This window comes from Pleurodeles waltl, chromosome 2_1, assembly GCF_031143425.1.
Source record: "Pleurodeles waltl isolate 20211129_DDA chromosome 2_1, aPleWal1.hap1.20221129, whole genome shotgun sequence".
Taxonomy (NCBI): Eukaryota; Metazoa; Chordata; class Amphibia; order Caudata; family Salamandridae; genus Pleurodeles; species Pleurodeles waltl.
The window spans coordinates 350993586-351009566 of record NC_090438.1 but is presented as its reverse complement, the minus strand read 5'-3'; the positions used below and the strand labels follow the sequence as shown (position 1 = coordinate 351009566).

The window sequence follows — 15981 nt, the reverse complement described above, 5'->3', positions numbered from 1 at the left end:
TCCTTTAACCAAAAAGTAAGATCCCTAATAAAGAAAAAGTTAAACTCTGGATTTGTATGGAGCTTCAGTGTGCTTGTCATGTTTGAGTTTCTGTCCTCACTTCTGTAGGTAGTAGAAATGACTGGAAATCTAACAAATTACTATTTACCTTAACTCTTACATTGGCGTCATGTTGCTGTTCAGACACTCTTTCTCTGATTCCAAATTCAAAGGGTATTTATTGAGGATTACAAGCATTAGCCCAGAAGTTAACCTTACGTTTCTAAGCGTATGCAAAGTAGCCAGTGAGCAGATAGTCACCCATCTTAACCTCACCACGTCCACCCTTCCCATAACAAATAACCAAGCTTGTAAATGTTGACACTGGAGCCAGGTAGGACTGGTTCCACAAATGGGCATGACCACGATATGTGGTGTTTATTTGAGGGCTCCTCAAATGCAGGCTTCCACACATTCAACCCAACGCGTCTATATGTGGCCAGAAAAGGTGAATTTTATTTAAGAAGACTGGGAAACCATCTGGTGTGGTTTCATATTTTTCCGTTTTGATTTCAGAGACTTGTATAGGTCTCATTCTAGAGTCTCCAGCCCTGCTGCGTCCCAGTGGCGGCTGCCACCGAACAGGGGTGGCAAGCGGGACAGAGCGCAAAGGGCTGGGGGGGAGAGGGGTTAATAAAAGAAATCATTTTTTTTTTTTTTAAACACTTACCTTAGAGGGGACACACGTTCGTCTCCCCTCTGCACTCTTCCTCCTCCCGTCTGCACAGGCTCCAAGCCAATAATGACGCTGCTGAAAGCAGCATCATGATTGGTCTGACCTGCTTGCTTCGCCACTCAGACTGACAATGGGAGCCTGTGTATGTTCTCTATCCGGCCGTGCTATACAGCCCGGTAGAGAACATGCAAAGTGCACATGTCTTTTTGGCCGGCTGAACACGGCTGGACAAAATGACATGCACACTTTATGTGCACATAGCCCTCCTCAGAGGCCCTTACTTCCTTACTTACTTACCTCGCCGAAGCGAGACCAAAGGGCATCCTGCGATATCTAAAAGCCCCAAATGGAGTGATAAAGGACGTGAGCTAACATGACGCTGGGTGCCACTCCACTTGGTGGTATGCAGATGATAGATCAATTACGCTAAAAATATTTAGCTGACCCTAACATGCTCACCATTTCATTTATTTTGGGTAAGGGGAACCTATCTACCCATATATTAGCATTCAAGTCCCTCAAATCCACACATAAGCGTATGCCTCTGCCATTAGGTTTCCTAGTGACCACTACAGGTGCTAGCCACAAGGAACTTTCAATGGGTTCTATGACACCAGATTTAACTAGTTTATCTAACTCTTCCTTCGGGGGCTCCCTCATTAGGTACGGTATGGATCGGACTTTGTGTACGACTTGTGTTGCATTTTCCCTAAGTTTAATTTTGTGTTGATAGTTTTTCAACAACCCCAGTCTATCCTCAAACAGTTTTGGTAATTCCTCACATATTCTTTCATTACATTTTTGCATATCCACTAACAATACTTGTTCCTTGCTATTAGGATCCAGTTTGATCCCTAGATCTCTTTGGTGTCTCCATCCCAATAAATTGGGCCCTTTCTCTGTGATGTATACCATTCCTTTGGTGTGCCGATCTTTGAATGCAATGCTTAGTTCTAACATTCCCTTAAGAGGTATGGGATCATTGTTGTACCCCCCCAGGCTTTATATTGGCAGGACTCAATTTGTACCCTTGGTTTTGGACTTTGTTTACAAAGGTTCGGTAATTCATGAAGGTAAATGGTGAGCAAGGATCAGCGTATGCCATCACACAAATTCCATCTAGTTTAATGTCACACAAAGGATAAGTGATATTGGGGGGTTCCTTACTGTGTTTTTCCTTGACTTGAAGAATAAACTTATTGCCCAAATCGGTGAGTTCTTCCACTCCATTTACCATTTTCTTAGTATTTCTATCATTTTTACATACACGCGCGTAATGCCGTTTGGCTCCGCATTTTCTGCACAGGCAGTTGCGAGCTGGACAAAAAGGACTATTAGCAAGGTGTTTGTGGTTCCCGCATCTAAAACATTTACCTTTTATTTCTTCAGTTGGATTTTTCCTTATTGAAGTGGCTAGTAACACAGAGTCCTCCTCCTTGTTAACCGCCCCCTCTTCCTGTTTAGTACAACTTTTTCTCTCCTTCACCCCTTCTGCCTCTGGAGTGTTTTTGATCTCTCTCATACATTCATCTGTGTGCTCGATGCTCCTTGCAATGTCTACAGCTTCCTTTAGAGAGGGGTTATGTGTGAGGAGCTTCTCTTGCACCCGTGGATTATTTGTACACCTCACCAACTGGTCCCGAATCAATGAATCCTCCAATTCCTCGAATTCACACGTATGGGCCAGCCCTCGCAGAGAAGCAATATAGGTGGCTACCTTTTCATCCTGGCCCTGTACTCTACTAAAAAAATCTGTCTTTCTAGTACTATATTAACTTTGTGACCGAAATGGCTTTCCAACTTGTTGAGTGTTTGCTGGAAAACATCAAAATTTTCCCCTCCATCTTCTCCTTCGTCTTCTGCATCAGTCAGGTTCTCATAAACTTTCCTTCCCTGTATTCCTAAATTATGTAACAGTATGTGTTGTTTCCTTAGTGCCGTGAACTTTTCCCCTCCTATAGCAATCAAATAAGATTCAAACAATTTTGACCACTCTTTCCAGGGTAAGTTCGGTTCACCTATTTCATTCAAGAACGGGGGAGGTTGGGCCCTTCCTGCCGCTGCCATTCCCTTTGTAGATAGTTGTCACTCTATATTATAGTGACCTTACCTGTATGGGTTATGCACACAACCCCTTAATGTACAACTTCTGTAAAATTACGACTTATGCATGTACTATTTTCCCATCAATATGCCTAAATCTTCATCATTCATATGGTATTATACAGTTATTTACAACCTTAGATGTAAAATTACGACTTATGCATGTACTATTTTACCATCAATATGCCTAACTCTTCACCATTCATATGGTGTTAAACAGTTATTTACAACCTTAGATGTGGGACACGATACATAAAGGGTGCAGGACCCCACTCCTTATCTCTGGACACACTCTCTTGATACTGTCATTTCAGTCACTAGGAAGTAATGGAAAACCTCCTAATGCCCTTATTTTGAAGACGTATCACCAGTTCCACACAGTTGGGGCTCTTATTTTGAAGTATGTCAGGTTGCGATGTTCCGTTTCCCTTGACGGGGAGCGAGTTCCTCTCGCTGCTTTTCCGCGGTACACAGTCGCTGCTGGAATCCCGGCACTTCGCACCCAGGTAAGCTCTGGGCTCCGCTGTCGCTGTTAGCACTTTTCCTAACCGGGGAGTGCGCTGTCAGTGACGCTCTGAGAGAGAGCTTCCCGCAGTGCTTCCACGCTGCACTGCCTGTAACGCTCGGGAGAGCTTAGCGCGATGTCCCGGGGATCACGCTACCGGTAAGCTCTGAGGGGGAACCTTTCACATGCTCCCGCGCCGCGCTAACAGTACCGCTCTGGAAGAGTTCTCACAACGCTCTGAGGGAGCCTTCCACAACGCTCCCGCGCCACACCTTCCTCATGGTGTGTGGAGCACAGTACTCTCTGCCAATTTCACAGACTTTTGTATTTTCACCAGGCGCGCACTGCTACTGCACTCCTTATGTCAATCGGCTGCTGTAGCGCATCCTCAAACTCATACGCTCAGAACATGAAAGTACGGTAAGAGACTAAGCGCTCTCTACTTATGATGCTTCCGATGTTCCCTCTGGTACACACGTACCCGTATAGGTCTGCCTTGTCCGAGAGCCTTCCTAGCTGTAGCAACACAACAAGCAGTCAATTAAGGCGCTTACTTCGGCCGCACCTTCCTTGTAGTACACAAGCAGAACTATAGCGTCTCTCTGAGGTGCTGAATTGATCAGTTGCAAGGAGTCTTCACTGCCCCTGCGCAGATAACATCCTCGTCGCCACTTTTGTCTGTAATAACTTGCAACTCGTAGTGGTAGTTAACAGGTTTATTGAACAGACTCCTTGCATAACACCTCATCTGCTGACATCCTAACTCTCCACTCGGCTCTCTTCATCAACATTCTAAGTTGCACTCCTGGTTATACCATTGTCCAACATTCCAGAGGAGAGCCTAGGAGCGCACCACCTTACCAACAGAAGTAATTATAATTATAAAAGGAATAGTCTTATAATAAATAAGATTATATTGCTGGTAGGAAGGATAGTCGACATAACTTGAATACATACTATATTACATGGGTTTATAACAATAATATAACAATATTACAACACTTTTGTTTGGTTGAATTAGTGTGCGTATACCAACATTGAAAAGTGTATATTTGGTATGAAAATGTGTGCATAAATGGCTAAAAGACAATGACAGTGAGAATAACTCTTGCATTGCTGAGACCTATTGGCATTGCCGAAGCTTGTAGCATGCTTATATTAAAAGAAAGGGCATGTTTATTTTATATTTAACATACCCTGATTGTAAAATCACAAAATTGCTTTTTTCACTGTAGCAGGGCCGGTGGTCCCACTGGCTACCCTGGAGTTTAACTAGCCACCACGCTAAGTGCTTGCTTCCATGTGGGACCACCAAAGGAATTACTCCAAGGTATGAAATAAATCTTTACATTAAGCCCAACTCATTTTGGAAATTTGATTTAAGGTATCTTTTAATAGAAAGGTGACTTTAGATAGTAACCATTTCATTGGCCAAACATTCTGTAGCCTTTGCTGTTTACCGGCAGCAGGCATACGAAACATACTGTCCCCCCTGCAATAAAGTGTGAAAACCTGTTGCAGAACCTGTATTCCAGGAGTGGCAGCTTTTTATGCTGTTAACACCCCAAGGTGTGCCCATGGCTCCTCACAGTGGAAGAAGGCTTGCACCATCTTGGTTTAGGATAGAGAGGTGTATCCTGGGATTGCTTCAGGGTTAAATCCCTAGGAAGTTGCGTAAAGTGGGAAGGGTAGCTGACTGGCAACTGTTACCCCATTGGCTAGTGATTCCTCCCCACTCACAAATGAGACAATAGCATAAAAGTGGCATCCCAGCCCCACAGTCCTCAGACCACTGCTGGACTGACAAGAGAAGCCTGCAAAGAAAGGTTTCACCAAGGAAGGACTAGACCTGCTGAACTCAATGGACTGGCAAAGAGACTCATGCTTGGTGTGCCCACTCATGGAATAAGAGCTCCACTTGTGCCCAGAACTGAACTGAAGGAAGACTGCCCTGCTGCTACCTGGACCCCACAAAGAGAGGCTGCACCAGGGACTGGACTGCAACTGCTAACCTGAGGGGCTCACAGAGAGATCAGACCTTGCAGTGGCCATTTGTGGAAAACAAATCAACATGTGTCAGGACAGAGGAATTGGCTCCAAGGGCTAGGTGGGAAGCCCTCATGTTCAGCACCAAGAACACTAAAGCTAAAGGAAACTTGCTCTTGAGAGCCCAGCTGCCCCGGATCACCTGCCTACTGCTGGTTGCCAAAGTGCTTGCTGGGAGAACGAGTCCTCAGGTGGCTGAGGTGTCCTTAAGTCGGTGGAACTGGTAGCCATCATCGGTAACGATTCTGGTCCTGCTGCAAGAAAGACACTCACTTGTGGGAAGCTGCTGTAAACTGAGACAAGTCGACCAGTGGCAACTGAACCCACACTGGACCTCACTAGGGCATTGTGGGAAATCAAATTCTGAAGCTGGAGGCAATCCTGACAGGTTCATGGACCCCGGGCTACCCCAGGAATACTCAGGGCATCTTTTCCACAGAGCTCAAATCTTAAGCATCCCTAACCTTTTCTCAGCATCCTTTATATCTACCATCAGGACAAATTTGCTGAAACCGCGATCCTGGTGAAATCTTCTGTGAGGGCTTCGAGACCGTTGGACCCGACAGGTAACTCTCTCCCAGGACCTAAGTGGTCCCCGTAACTGGCTTCTAACCCACTATGGCCAGTCTAGGAGAGGATTGGTAGTTGTACATTGGTAGTTGTACTATCCCTTTGCCTCAGGAACCACAGTGCCAGTTGCAAAGGTTTATTGGCACAGTAAAGAATGCACTTGCCTTTTTAAAACCATTTCTCTAGTTCCCTTCAAAAGTGTATTTGTCATTTTGGTGCGTAATTTAATGGAAAACGACACTCTATTTTAATAAATTGGCTATCGTTTTAATTGTGGTGTGTCTTATTCACCTGTTTTAATGCTTCAAAATGCTTTACACATGTTCCTTTTTAGCTAAGCCTGACTGCTCTGTGCCACAGCTACCCAGGACTGAGCTAAAGGATTTATTAAAGAATCCTAACTGGACCTGATAGAGATTGTGCCATTATTAATTGGAGAGGTCTCACAACCACACCACATAATAATGTACTTTCCTCCAGTGTGGTACCTAGAACATCTGGCCATTGGCGTTTATCTTCCGATCCTTCCCCTTCTAGAGGATCTCCTATTGCTACAGCAGGGCCGGGTCCGCCACCCAAGCCTGCACAAACTGCACCTCCATGTGTAGAGAATGAGCAGCGACAGTTCATGGCTTTCAATCTTCTCTCGAAAGAAGTTGGGAGTCATCTTGGCAGTCAAGCGTCCCTCCACCAAAACCAGGTATGCAAGTCTTAGGGAGATGTTTGGTGTTCTTCCCATAACATACAACCACTACAGGCACAGTTAGCTGACATACTGTTATTCTGTCTTTCATTAGCCAACCAGGGCATGGCAGTGGCTACAGTTAAAGGTTACTTTAAAAAAAATAAAAAATTATTGGCATTTCAATAAGCATGAAAGTATGTATAGAATGTTAGAACATATGACAATTATAGTATGTCTGGCTTTCGTCCCAGCCATATCAGTAGCAATACGTTAAAACATACCTGGTATCTGAACGTAATAGCAAACATCACAGACCAGTATGATAGAAAAGCATTCTGCCAAAATGAGTAAAAAAAAAGTACCCCTCCCCCAAGCTCCCAGTCATCCGCCTGCCCGTCCATCGAGGAGAACTTCCAGTTGCATGCCTTCCATAATTTGGCTGTCCACTATCCCACCCGTTGCAACAGGCCACTTCAACCCGGCAACTCGAAAGCATTGCATTCTCAAACTAGCTCAGTGCAGAAATTGGTATATCTATCATGGCATATCAGCCTCCTGAGCTTTCGTTAGAGCTTGCATCATAACTCCCCAGGAAAGCATTTATATGTACGACGAAACTGGAATAGGACATTGATGAAAAGTTTTATTCTTTTACTGACTTTTCCACTAAGCGATCTGAGACCACCTTGAATAGAAGATATCAGCACTGACAGCACTAGATGAGGGTCAGATGAAATGGATCCTTATAGCATTTCAGTGATTGCTGATGGCGGGAACTCGTGGACGGTATGAAAATCAAACTTGTGCACTTGCCGCAGAAAGGAGTCCTCAGGGACTCTTGCTTGGAACTACTCTTCTGCTCCAGCACAGGCTAGTGATACTTCCATTGCGCCAACTAAGCTTTCACAGGAGAGCACTAACTGCAGTGAAGCTTTTTTTCAGTGGATAATGTTGCACAGAGCAGAAACCAAAAAAGACTGTCAAAAAAGGACATTTGCTATGTACTACCACCTTCTGTCAACACATACAGTGAATAATTATATGTAATTGTACTAAAGCACCCTTTTTAACATGGTTAGCAACCCCTTTTTTGCCTGGTTTCTGATGTGGCTTTGACTATTAGTACACTGGGTCCGTGCTGACCACGCCCCCAGTGCCAGATCTCTGTTCCCAAAACTGCACAGTTGTTTTGCATTATTGGCAAACTCTTCACCTACCACCGTAAGTCCCTAGTAAATGGTACCTCTGGTACCTAGGGCCAAGGGTACTAAGGAAGGTCTCTGAGGGCTGCAGCACTGGTTGGGGCACGCCCAGATACCCCTCTCTAGACTCACAAGTGCTGCCATTGCAGGCTGAATGTGTTGGTGCAGACTAAATTGAAAACAAGACCTGGTACAAACCCTGTGTGCCAAGTCCCTTATCGCTGCATGTACTAGGTGTTAGTCACCCCTAAGGCAGGGTACATCCAGGTCACATGTGAAGGCATATATGCATGAGCAGATATGCCCCTGCTATGTCTCTGTGGAAACATAGAAAGTGCACAGGGAAGCCCATTTAACTGCATGTGCTGGACACTGGTCATTACGTGTTCCCCAACTAGATGATGGCTTCTATGAATCCTGGTATGTTTGGTATCAAACATTTCAGAATAATAAACCCTCAGTGACCTCAGTGATGGATTTATCAATAAATACAGACAGCTGGCACCTTAGATCCTGGTTCTGACCAGTTCAGCCACCACAGACTCATTTCTGGCCCTCCAAGGTGAGAGCCAGTGCTCTTGAGGGCCTGAGACAAAGCCTCACTGGGCAGAGGTGTGACCTTCTCTCCCAAGCAGGATGGACATTTCCTGACTGGGAGCTTCAGAGGCCTTACAACCTTTGTAATGCGACCCAGGTCTTTCCAAATGGCTGAGATGACCAACCCCTCTGCCCTGACCCCACTTTTGATGGCAGCACAGGTGGGAAAATTAAATTAGGAGGAGTGCCCACTTCATTCCATCCCAACCTTAAGGCGGACAAGCTGAAGTGGACTCTACATTTCAAACTTCTCCATCTTGTTTGGAAGGAATTAGGCCAGGAGGGTCTAGGGTTATGCCCACTTCCAAGCAGAAGTGGTCATAGGAAGGGTGTAGTCACCCTAAAAGTGGTCAGCCTGTTAGCTGCCGCCTGGCACTCTCTGCAACACCCCTAAATTGATTATTTAGGTGGCACCCCTGAACCCTAGAACTTAGATTTCGACAACCTAAGAAGACCCGGACAAAGAAGAGTTGCACCCGCAGAATAGGAAAAGAAGAAGCAGCTGACCTGGACCCAGTCTCTCCGGCCTGCCTGCTGACCGTGAAGGATCCTGCACAGAAGCCAACTTGTCCAGTCTTCAATAAAGACTCAAGTCTCCTGTGGGCATCTGACTTGCCTTAAAACAAGAAACTCAAAGGAAAGGACTCTGCAGCTGCTGGAACCCCGGAAACCTGACACCAGAAGTGACCACTGCACGGACGTCCATGACCCGAGATGAAGCCAATTGATGGTGCCAGCACAGGTCTCCAGCTGCCCAGAGACCAAGTCCAGTGTGGTCTCACCCATCTTGGACTGACCCGAGATGCCTGCAGCATTTGCACGCAGCCCCCCTCTCCCACAAGCTTGTGGAGAGAGAAAATCCGACCGCTAAAGCAACCACTGTACCCGTGACTACTGACCCCCAGCTGAGGTGGGTCACCGGTGCCAATGATTACCCTAAGCCCCTAAGAGCTCAAGTCCACCTTGAGTCCACCCCTGCTGGACTCCCAGACGCTGCCTGCAGCCTGAACACACAGGACCCACTGACCACGAGTGATCCAGCAAATGAAAACCTTTCTCCTAAAGACACCCTATAGCCGTCGCCCCTGGGCACAAGAGAAGAGGACCAAAGGTGCACCTGCGTCCTTGAGCCCCCCAGGTCTACTACCTTCCTGTTTGCTGTCCCCGACTGGCTTCTTAGCCAGAGCCTGCAGCCTGTTTGTCACTGGGTCAAACTCTCATAGGAAGTTATTTCGCTCCAGACACCTTCCTGCACCTCTGCACCCGGCCGCCCATGTGCTGCTCGGTGTGACCTGTTGGTGTGGTTCTGGTTAGTGCCCAGTACTTACCATAACTCCCTGCGATTGACTTTGTAAGTCGTTGTTAACCCTGTTTTTGTTGAACATTGTTTTTCCTCCCTAGGATAACATTGAGAGAACTCTGAAAATTGCACTGTCTGTTTCTGAATCTGCAAAGTATTTATGCTTAAACGTCTAATTACCTGATTACGAAGTTCTTGGGTTTGAAACGTATATAAAAAGAACAGTTATTTTTCTAAATTGGTCTCAGATCTAATCTTTGAGTGTGTGTCTCGTTTATTGCCTCTACTACACATGCTTAGCAGTACCCTCTGATAAGCCTAAGTGCTCACCCACACCACCACAAAGATAGCATTGGTCCTATCTGCTTTTGCCTCTGCAGTACCAAATGGGGATCCACTGGAGTCTCTACACAGTGTACTTTATTTTAGTGCACTATAGAGAGATCAAGCTTCCTACAGTAATCATGTGTTTTTTAGTTATGTAATCCTCTTTGCCTAGTTTGTGTATTATCTTTAATGATATGTACCTACTACAAAAGCATCTGGATTTTATGTTTAGTGGTTAACGATGAACTTTGATTTGATCAATGATGTATCTCAGCGCTATTTGGTTACTTCAGTTTCCTTTCAGCCTTGTCAAAGTCTTAATAAATCTTATACAGGAACAGTGTTTGAGAGAAAATGTGGCAATAAGCCAACCTAACTGACTTTTTATTTTATATACAAGTTAATGTTTCTCTAGTTTTTAGTTTACCTGTTACTTTTTCGGATCTTACAGATTGAAGGTCAAGGTCATGGTGCAGTCTTTGATTGCAAGTTCTCACCAGATGGGCAACACTTTGTCTGCACTGATTCTCATGGACATCTGCTGCTGTTTGGTTTTGGCTGCAGTAACCCTTATGAAAAAGTCAGTGAACCTTTTGTGTCTTACATGAGCAGATATTTGTTTGTTCCGTATGCTAATTATAACATGACTGTTAATATTAATATTTGCTGATGTCACATATGCTGTCATCCCTCAACTAAGGATAGTACAAATAACAAATAGCTATGGCAAAACAGGTTTAAAAGCAATCACTAAAAATACATTTTTGTACACATAATTTTTTTGTAGATTCCAGATCAAATGTTCTTCCACACAGATTACCGGCCACTTATCCGTGATGCTTATAACTTTGTCCTGGATGAACAAACCCAACAAGCCCCACATTTGATGCCTCCTCCCTTCCTGGTGGATGTTGATGGAAATCCTCATTCTACTAAATTCCAAAGACTGGTACCTGGTAGAGAGAACTGCAAAGATGAACAGCTCATCCCTCAGCTTGGATATGTTTCCAATGGTATTGATCAAAGATTGTTTTTGCATTCATGCTCTTTTTAAAATGTTGAAGTCAAAAAGCTGTTGATGTTTTTTTCTAGGAATTGATCGAGGAATTAGCAAGCTACCCTGAATCTGCTACAATGCTGATGATGTAGAGCTACAGAATGGCTTATTTAATTACTTTCCAAATACCCGGCCATAAAGATGCCTTTGATATCACTCCCTGGTGCCCTAAGCTTGCTGACATATTGTTGGCACATTGTTAGGGATTTCTGCTATGGTGATATCTGGTATAGGGTTTTCTATCCCCTTTCCACACTTTCAACCATGCCACTTCATTGCTTAGTGATGGAGTAGAAAGCTCATGTATGTAAGCCAATGTAATTTTTCTGCACTAGCTGAACCATATGCAAGCCAACAGAAAGCCCTCATTCACACAGTTTATGGACCATTGCCCTTTTTCGTATTCTTCCACGTCCTGCAGGACCTTGACTGTCAGCTGTGTTGTAACATATGGTCCAATGTAGAAAATGTATGTTATATGTTACAAAGGGCAAGAGATACATAGAAAGCGGGATTGATGGCAGGGGTTTGTTGTGTACAGTGATGGCTCCAGATAGGCCAAGCAGCCCATCAGTGGCCTGGAAGTCACTGCCACAGAGAGCAGATACTTCAGGTAGCATCTTGGGAGTCCTGCCGAAGTGTAGCACTCTGGTGTGGGCCAGGCTAGACCAAGCACTTAAAGGTAGATGTTTTGTCCACCCCTATACATACATATATACCTTCTGGGGTGACTTGCTTGGTTAAACCATATTATACTTCTCCCTTCAAGAACAGAAACAAAAATGTAAGATTGTAGTGTTTTAGGTGGTAGGAGTGTGACATCTAAGGCCCATTGAACTAAAAATATAATTGGGCAAGCACCTACTGTTCATAAGGTGGTTATTGACCAAGCTAGAATGCTACTGATCATCTGGAAAACTGCAGTTGTGATTTACACTTTGACACAGTGTTGTCAGTCCTTCTATTTTTGTGTTCAGTTTTAGCAGTCCCCACTACAAGCAGATACGTAGCCTTCACAACAGATTATTGTATTAGAATTCACAAAGAAACTAGGACTGCAATCCAGCAAAGACACTAATGTTGAACAGTGGTGAGAATCTAGTCTATCCTAAATTCCGGGATGTGACTCAAATGTGCAATAAATTCCTTAACTTCTCTTTGACGTAAGACACTGAGGAAAAGGGTTGCTTGACTATTCTAGGACAGGTTTGTATTAAAGTGTGTCTCTGCCTCTAACGTAAGATGCTGGGTTACTCTCTCTCATCAGTGTTTACCTGCTCGGGACCTAATTCAGCAAATGGCTGCTCATGTACCATATCCAGTTGTCCACCTTTGGTGACAAGTTTATGATGTCAGTCAGCATTGAAAATTGTTTATGTCTCTAGCATCAAGTAAATCCATTAACTGAACCCTCTGAAGATGCCTTTATTGTCTTACAAATCAACAGCACTGAGATGTCAGTAGTAGAGAGGTTCCTTGAAGTGAAGAATATCTCAATTCTTCAGGACTTCAAGAATGGACTGCATCCCACCTCCTCCCTAACCTAAGAGAAGTCAGAGGGGACTGCCTGATTGAGATGGCCAACGTGATCTTCCAGATCTTTTACTTACTTACTAGGTAGGAAATTATGTAGAGAATGCTGGCTACTCAGCACCACTAGAAACTGAGTGTCCACAGCCTGTAGAGCAGCCACCCCGATTCAAGCACACTTTACCTTGCAGCTGCCACACAACGTTTTTCATATTGCACGGTGTCACTCTCTTGCTGAGTCAATTCAGTCACTGAAAATATACTTTTCACCTAACAAACTGGTGATCTCCTTTAGAATGAATGCTGCAGACAGCTAACATTCAAGCAATTCCAAAAGTGTTACACAAGCAGTGATTTAGGTAATTGTTTAAGCTCTTCAGACTAATTGTATCAATGAATAATTTTATGCTGGTGTCAGGTTTTTTTGAGCCACCTCTGAAATTATGCCTTAAGTTCCATCTTGGCTTCTCTCAATGTTTTTTTGTGTGGAGAGCTCCACACAAACCAGTATACGATTTAGTAGTAAATGTGAGCAGTATAGTGTGGCGTGGCTGGATAGTGAGGAATATTCATGACTGAAGGGGGGGAATCAAGGAGTAAGGAGGGGTTAAGGGAGGCTTGGTGAGATGTTTATAGAGGGACATGCACCCACTCATGGAAGAGTACCTTCATTCCTGTTAACAGACTTTACAATCAAGGTTACATCAGCTGAAAAGGATCCAAAACAATTGTAAAGGTTCAGAGCTGGGGTACGTCCAGTGCCACACATGATCAACCACTAATACTCTAACACTTTCTGAAAGTAAGGATAAAACACATGAGGAAATAATGTTACATAGTTAAAATAGTTAAAAATATAAATCATTTTAATTAAATGTAAAAAAAACTATTTAAAAATTCAACCTTTTTTATTACATTGTAGCTTATTTTAATAACCTTTTCTGAATTTAATCATTAATGTACCCTGAAACTTTTAGTGAAAGCAAATGACTATTTATTCTACTAATCACGTTTAATAATTAGTAATGCATCCCAAAAATATGTATGTTTTACTCTAGGTGGGTTTTTGTTTGATTTGGACTTCAGAAAAATAATTGTAATTATATATTAATTAAATATTTAATTCTATGGTAATGTTAGTGGTGTTGTAGCTTAATTTCGCTCTACATTAAAAAATAAATAACTGAAACATTTAAAACTAATGTGCAATCATTTTCTTTCTCTACAGTAAGGTATAGGGAATATTTAAATATTTTATTAAAATTAGAACAAAATATTTGTGTTAACTATTATTGTAAAATAATTGTATATATTATTATATATTTTTAAATTCATATTATATTAAACTCAAATTATTTTTGATGTAGGTCAGATTATGAAAGTCCCACCAAGTTATAAAATTACATTTTTACTGCGTGTAGCAAAGTATTAAAAGTTATCCATAAAATTAATTGAAAGGTTAATTCTGTTTTAAGGAAGAAAAAACATTTGCATTACTTTTTAAATGAAAAAAGTTAATATACGTTAAATAAAACAAAAAATATTTTATTTTAAGATACTTTTTCCACTAAATAAAAAATTGTTATATTGTTAACTATTTTAGATAAATTGAATATAATTTATCATTATTTTACTATGGGGTTTTATTTTAGGTCCCTACCCTATAGTATTTTTTATGGGAGGATATTTTAGTATGTGTGGTGCTGGTCCTTTTTGGCAGGGCTAACTTTTCACTCCTAAATTTGGCTCCAACCCGTTACAGGGGGTGGATGCATGCTAGATTACACTTTTGAGTAACTTTACACTCAAAAGCATAAGAACAACTTTGTTAGTGGTAAATGTACACATTTATCATTAAATCTAGAGTAGAGTGGAAGTACAGTGCACATTTTCTTCCTTCAGTCATCTGCTTTATGAGGTTGAAGTGGTTGTATTAGCAATAAGATCATCCTTTGATCAGCCTTTATCACTTGCCTCCTTCCCACCCATTAGAAAAAACATAAAAATGGATAGATTTGACAAAAACCTATTTGGCAATATCATTACCCTCCAGGAATCTGGGTTTAAGTGTATTAGTTGGAAGATACTGCAAAAAAACAAAGGTTCTAGAAGGGATGCTTGAATTTATCTCAGCCATGTGCAATTACGTATGGCTGCATCCAAGGGCATCATTTTTCACCAATTGTGCCACTTTAGACAGAGACCAACCATATACAAATTAGTTGTGACTCTGCTTTCATAGACACAGTCCAGTTTGAATCTCCAGGCCCTCTGGACAGACACGCAGCAGTGGCAGACTGGTTTCGGCTGACTTAGGGCTCATCAGTCATATATAGATTGAGTTCTGTACCATAGTGAGCACCAAAACCCACCATGCCTGGGCACTTATATTGCACTTAGTGCTTCTATGGCAGCAAACAGAGGGTTGCTTGTGTTCCTGTATGGGTGAAAAACGACAGAATGGAATGCAACCCATATTATTGCCAGTGGCTTAAATTAATTCTGTCACTTAGATCAGTTTGTTATTTATTACTTGGAAAACACAGCTGTTCTTTTCTGATGTATAGTTCTTACAGATTTCACAACTTATGGACACCCTTCATACAACACACTGGATCTGGAATAATTTTCCCCTGTTAATAGATCTCTTGTAGCCCCTGATGGTGACACATGACTTCAGTCATAATTTTGCCTGTCCCAAATATGAAGTCATAGAGATATACATGGCACCAGCCAGCAAGCTAGCATCAGTTCCAGTTTTTCTGCACCTCGAAGCTCTTCGCGGTGGTTCACTGACAAAATTCCTCAGCTCACTGCCACTATGTCAAATGTCACTTCCTAAGATGTAAGGGTTTAAGCTTTGCTGCCGATTTTGTAATAAGATGTCCTTATTGGATCCTCATAATATCTGTACATGTTGCCTTGTAAAGTTCCATGACCTCTCAGCGTACAACTCTTGCTTTTCGATGCTCCTGAAGGCCATCAGGAGCAGAAAGCCAAACTCTTTTTTGTTGAACCTGCTATGATATTCCAAAGCAGTGACTTTCCCACCCCTCAGGTAAGTTACACGGAACTATCCCCCCCCAAGGGATCGTCCCTCAAGTATCTGAGGACAAAGTCCTTCTCTTGCTCGAGGAAACAGTTATACACCTGGGATTGTTTGAAGGCTCAGTGACTTTCCCTAACACCAGTCTCTTACTCATTGTTGGGAGCTGATTCTGAAAAGGATCAAGCCGGAGTTCTTGGCTCCATGTGAAAATACTGCTGGAGTTGAGGACTAACAATTGATTGTGCTGCACAATTTCAGGGCGGGCCTGCTACCCTCTGGACTTCTCTCCAGGAGT

At 42.9% G+C, this 15981-nt stretch overlaps 1 protein-coding gene across 2 annotated transcripts in view; it reads left to right on the top strand.

Moving 5' to 3' along the window:
- BRWD3 (bromodomain and WD repeat domain containing 3) overlaps window positions 1–15981 on the top strand; it is a 993456-nt gene that overhangs the window by 176893 nt on the left and 800582 nt on the right. For both annotated transcript variants that reach the window (XM_069212579.1, XM_069212580.1), the window contains exons 16-17: window positions 10502–10630; window positions 10838–11063. In XM_069212579.1, the coding sequence (XP_069068680.1) occupies window positions 10502–10630; window positions 10838–11063 (355 nt within the window). The remainder of the gene's footprint in view (window positions 1–10501; window positions 10631–10837; window positions 11064–15981) is intronic.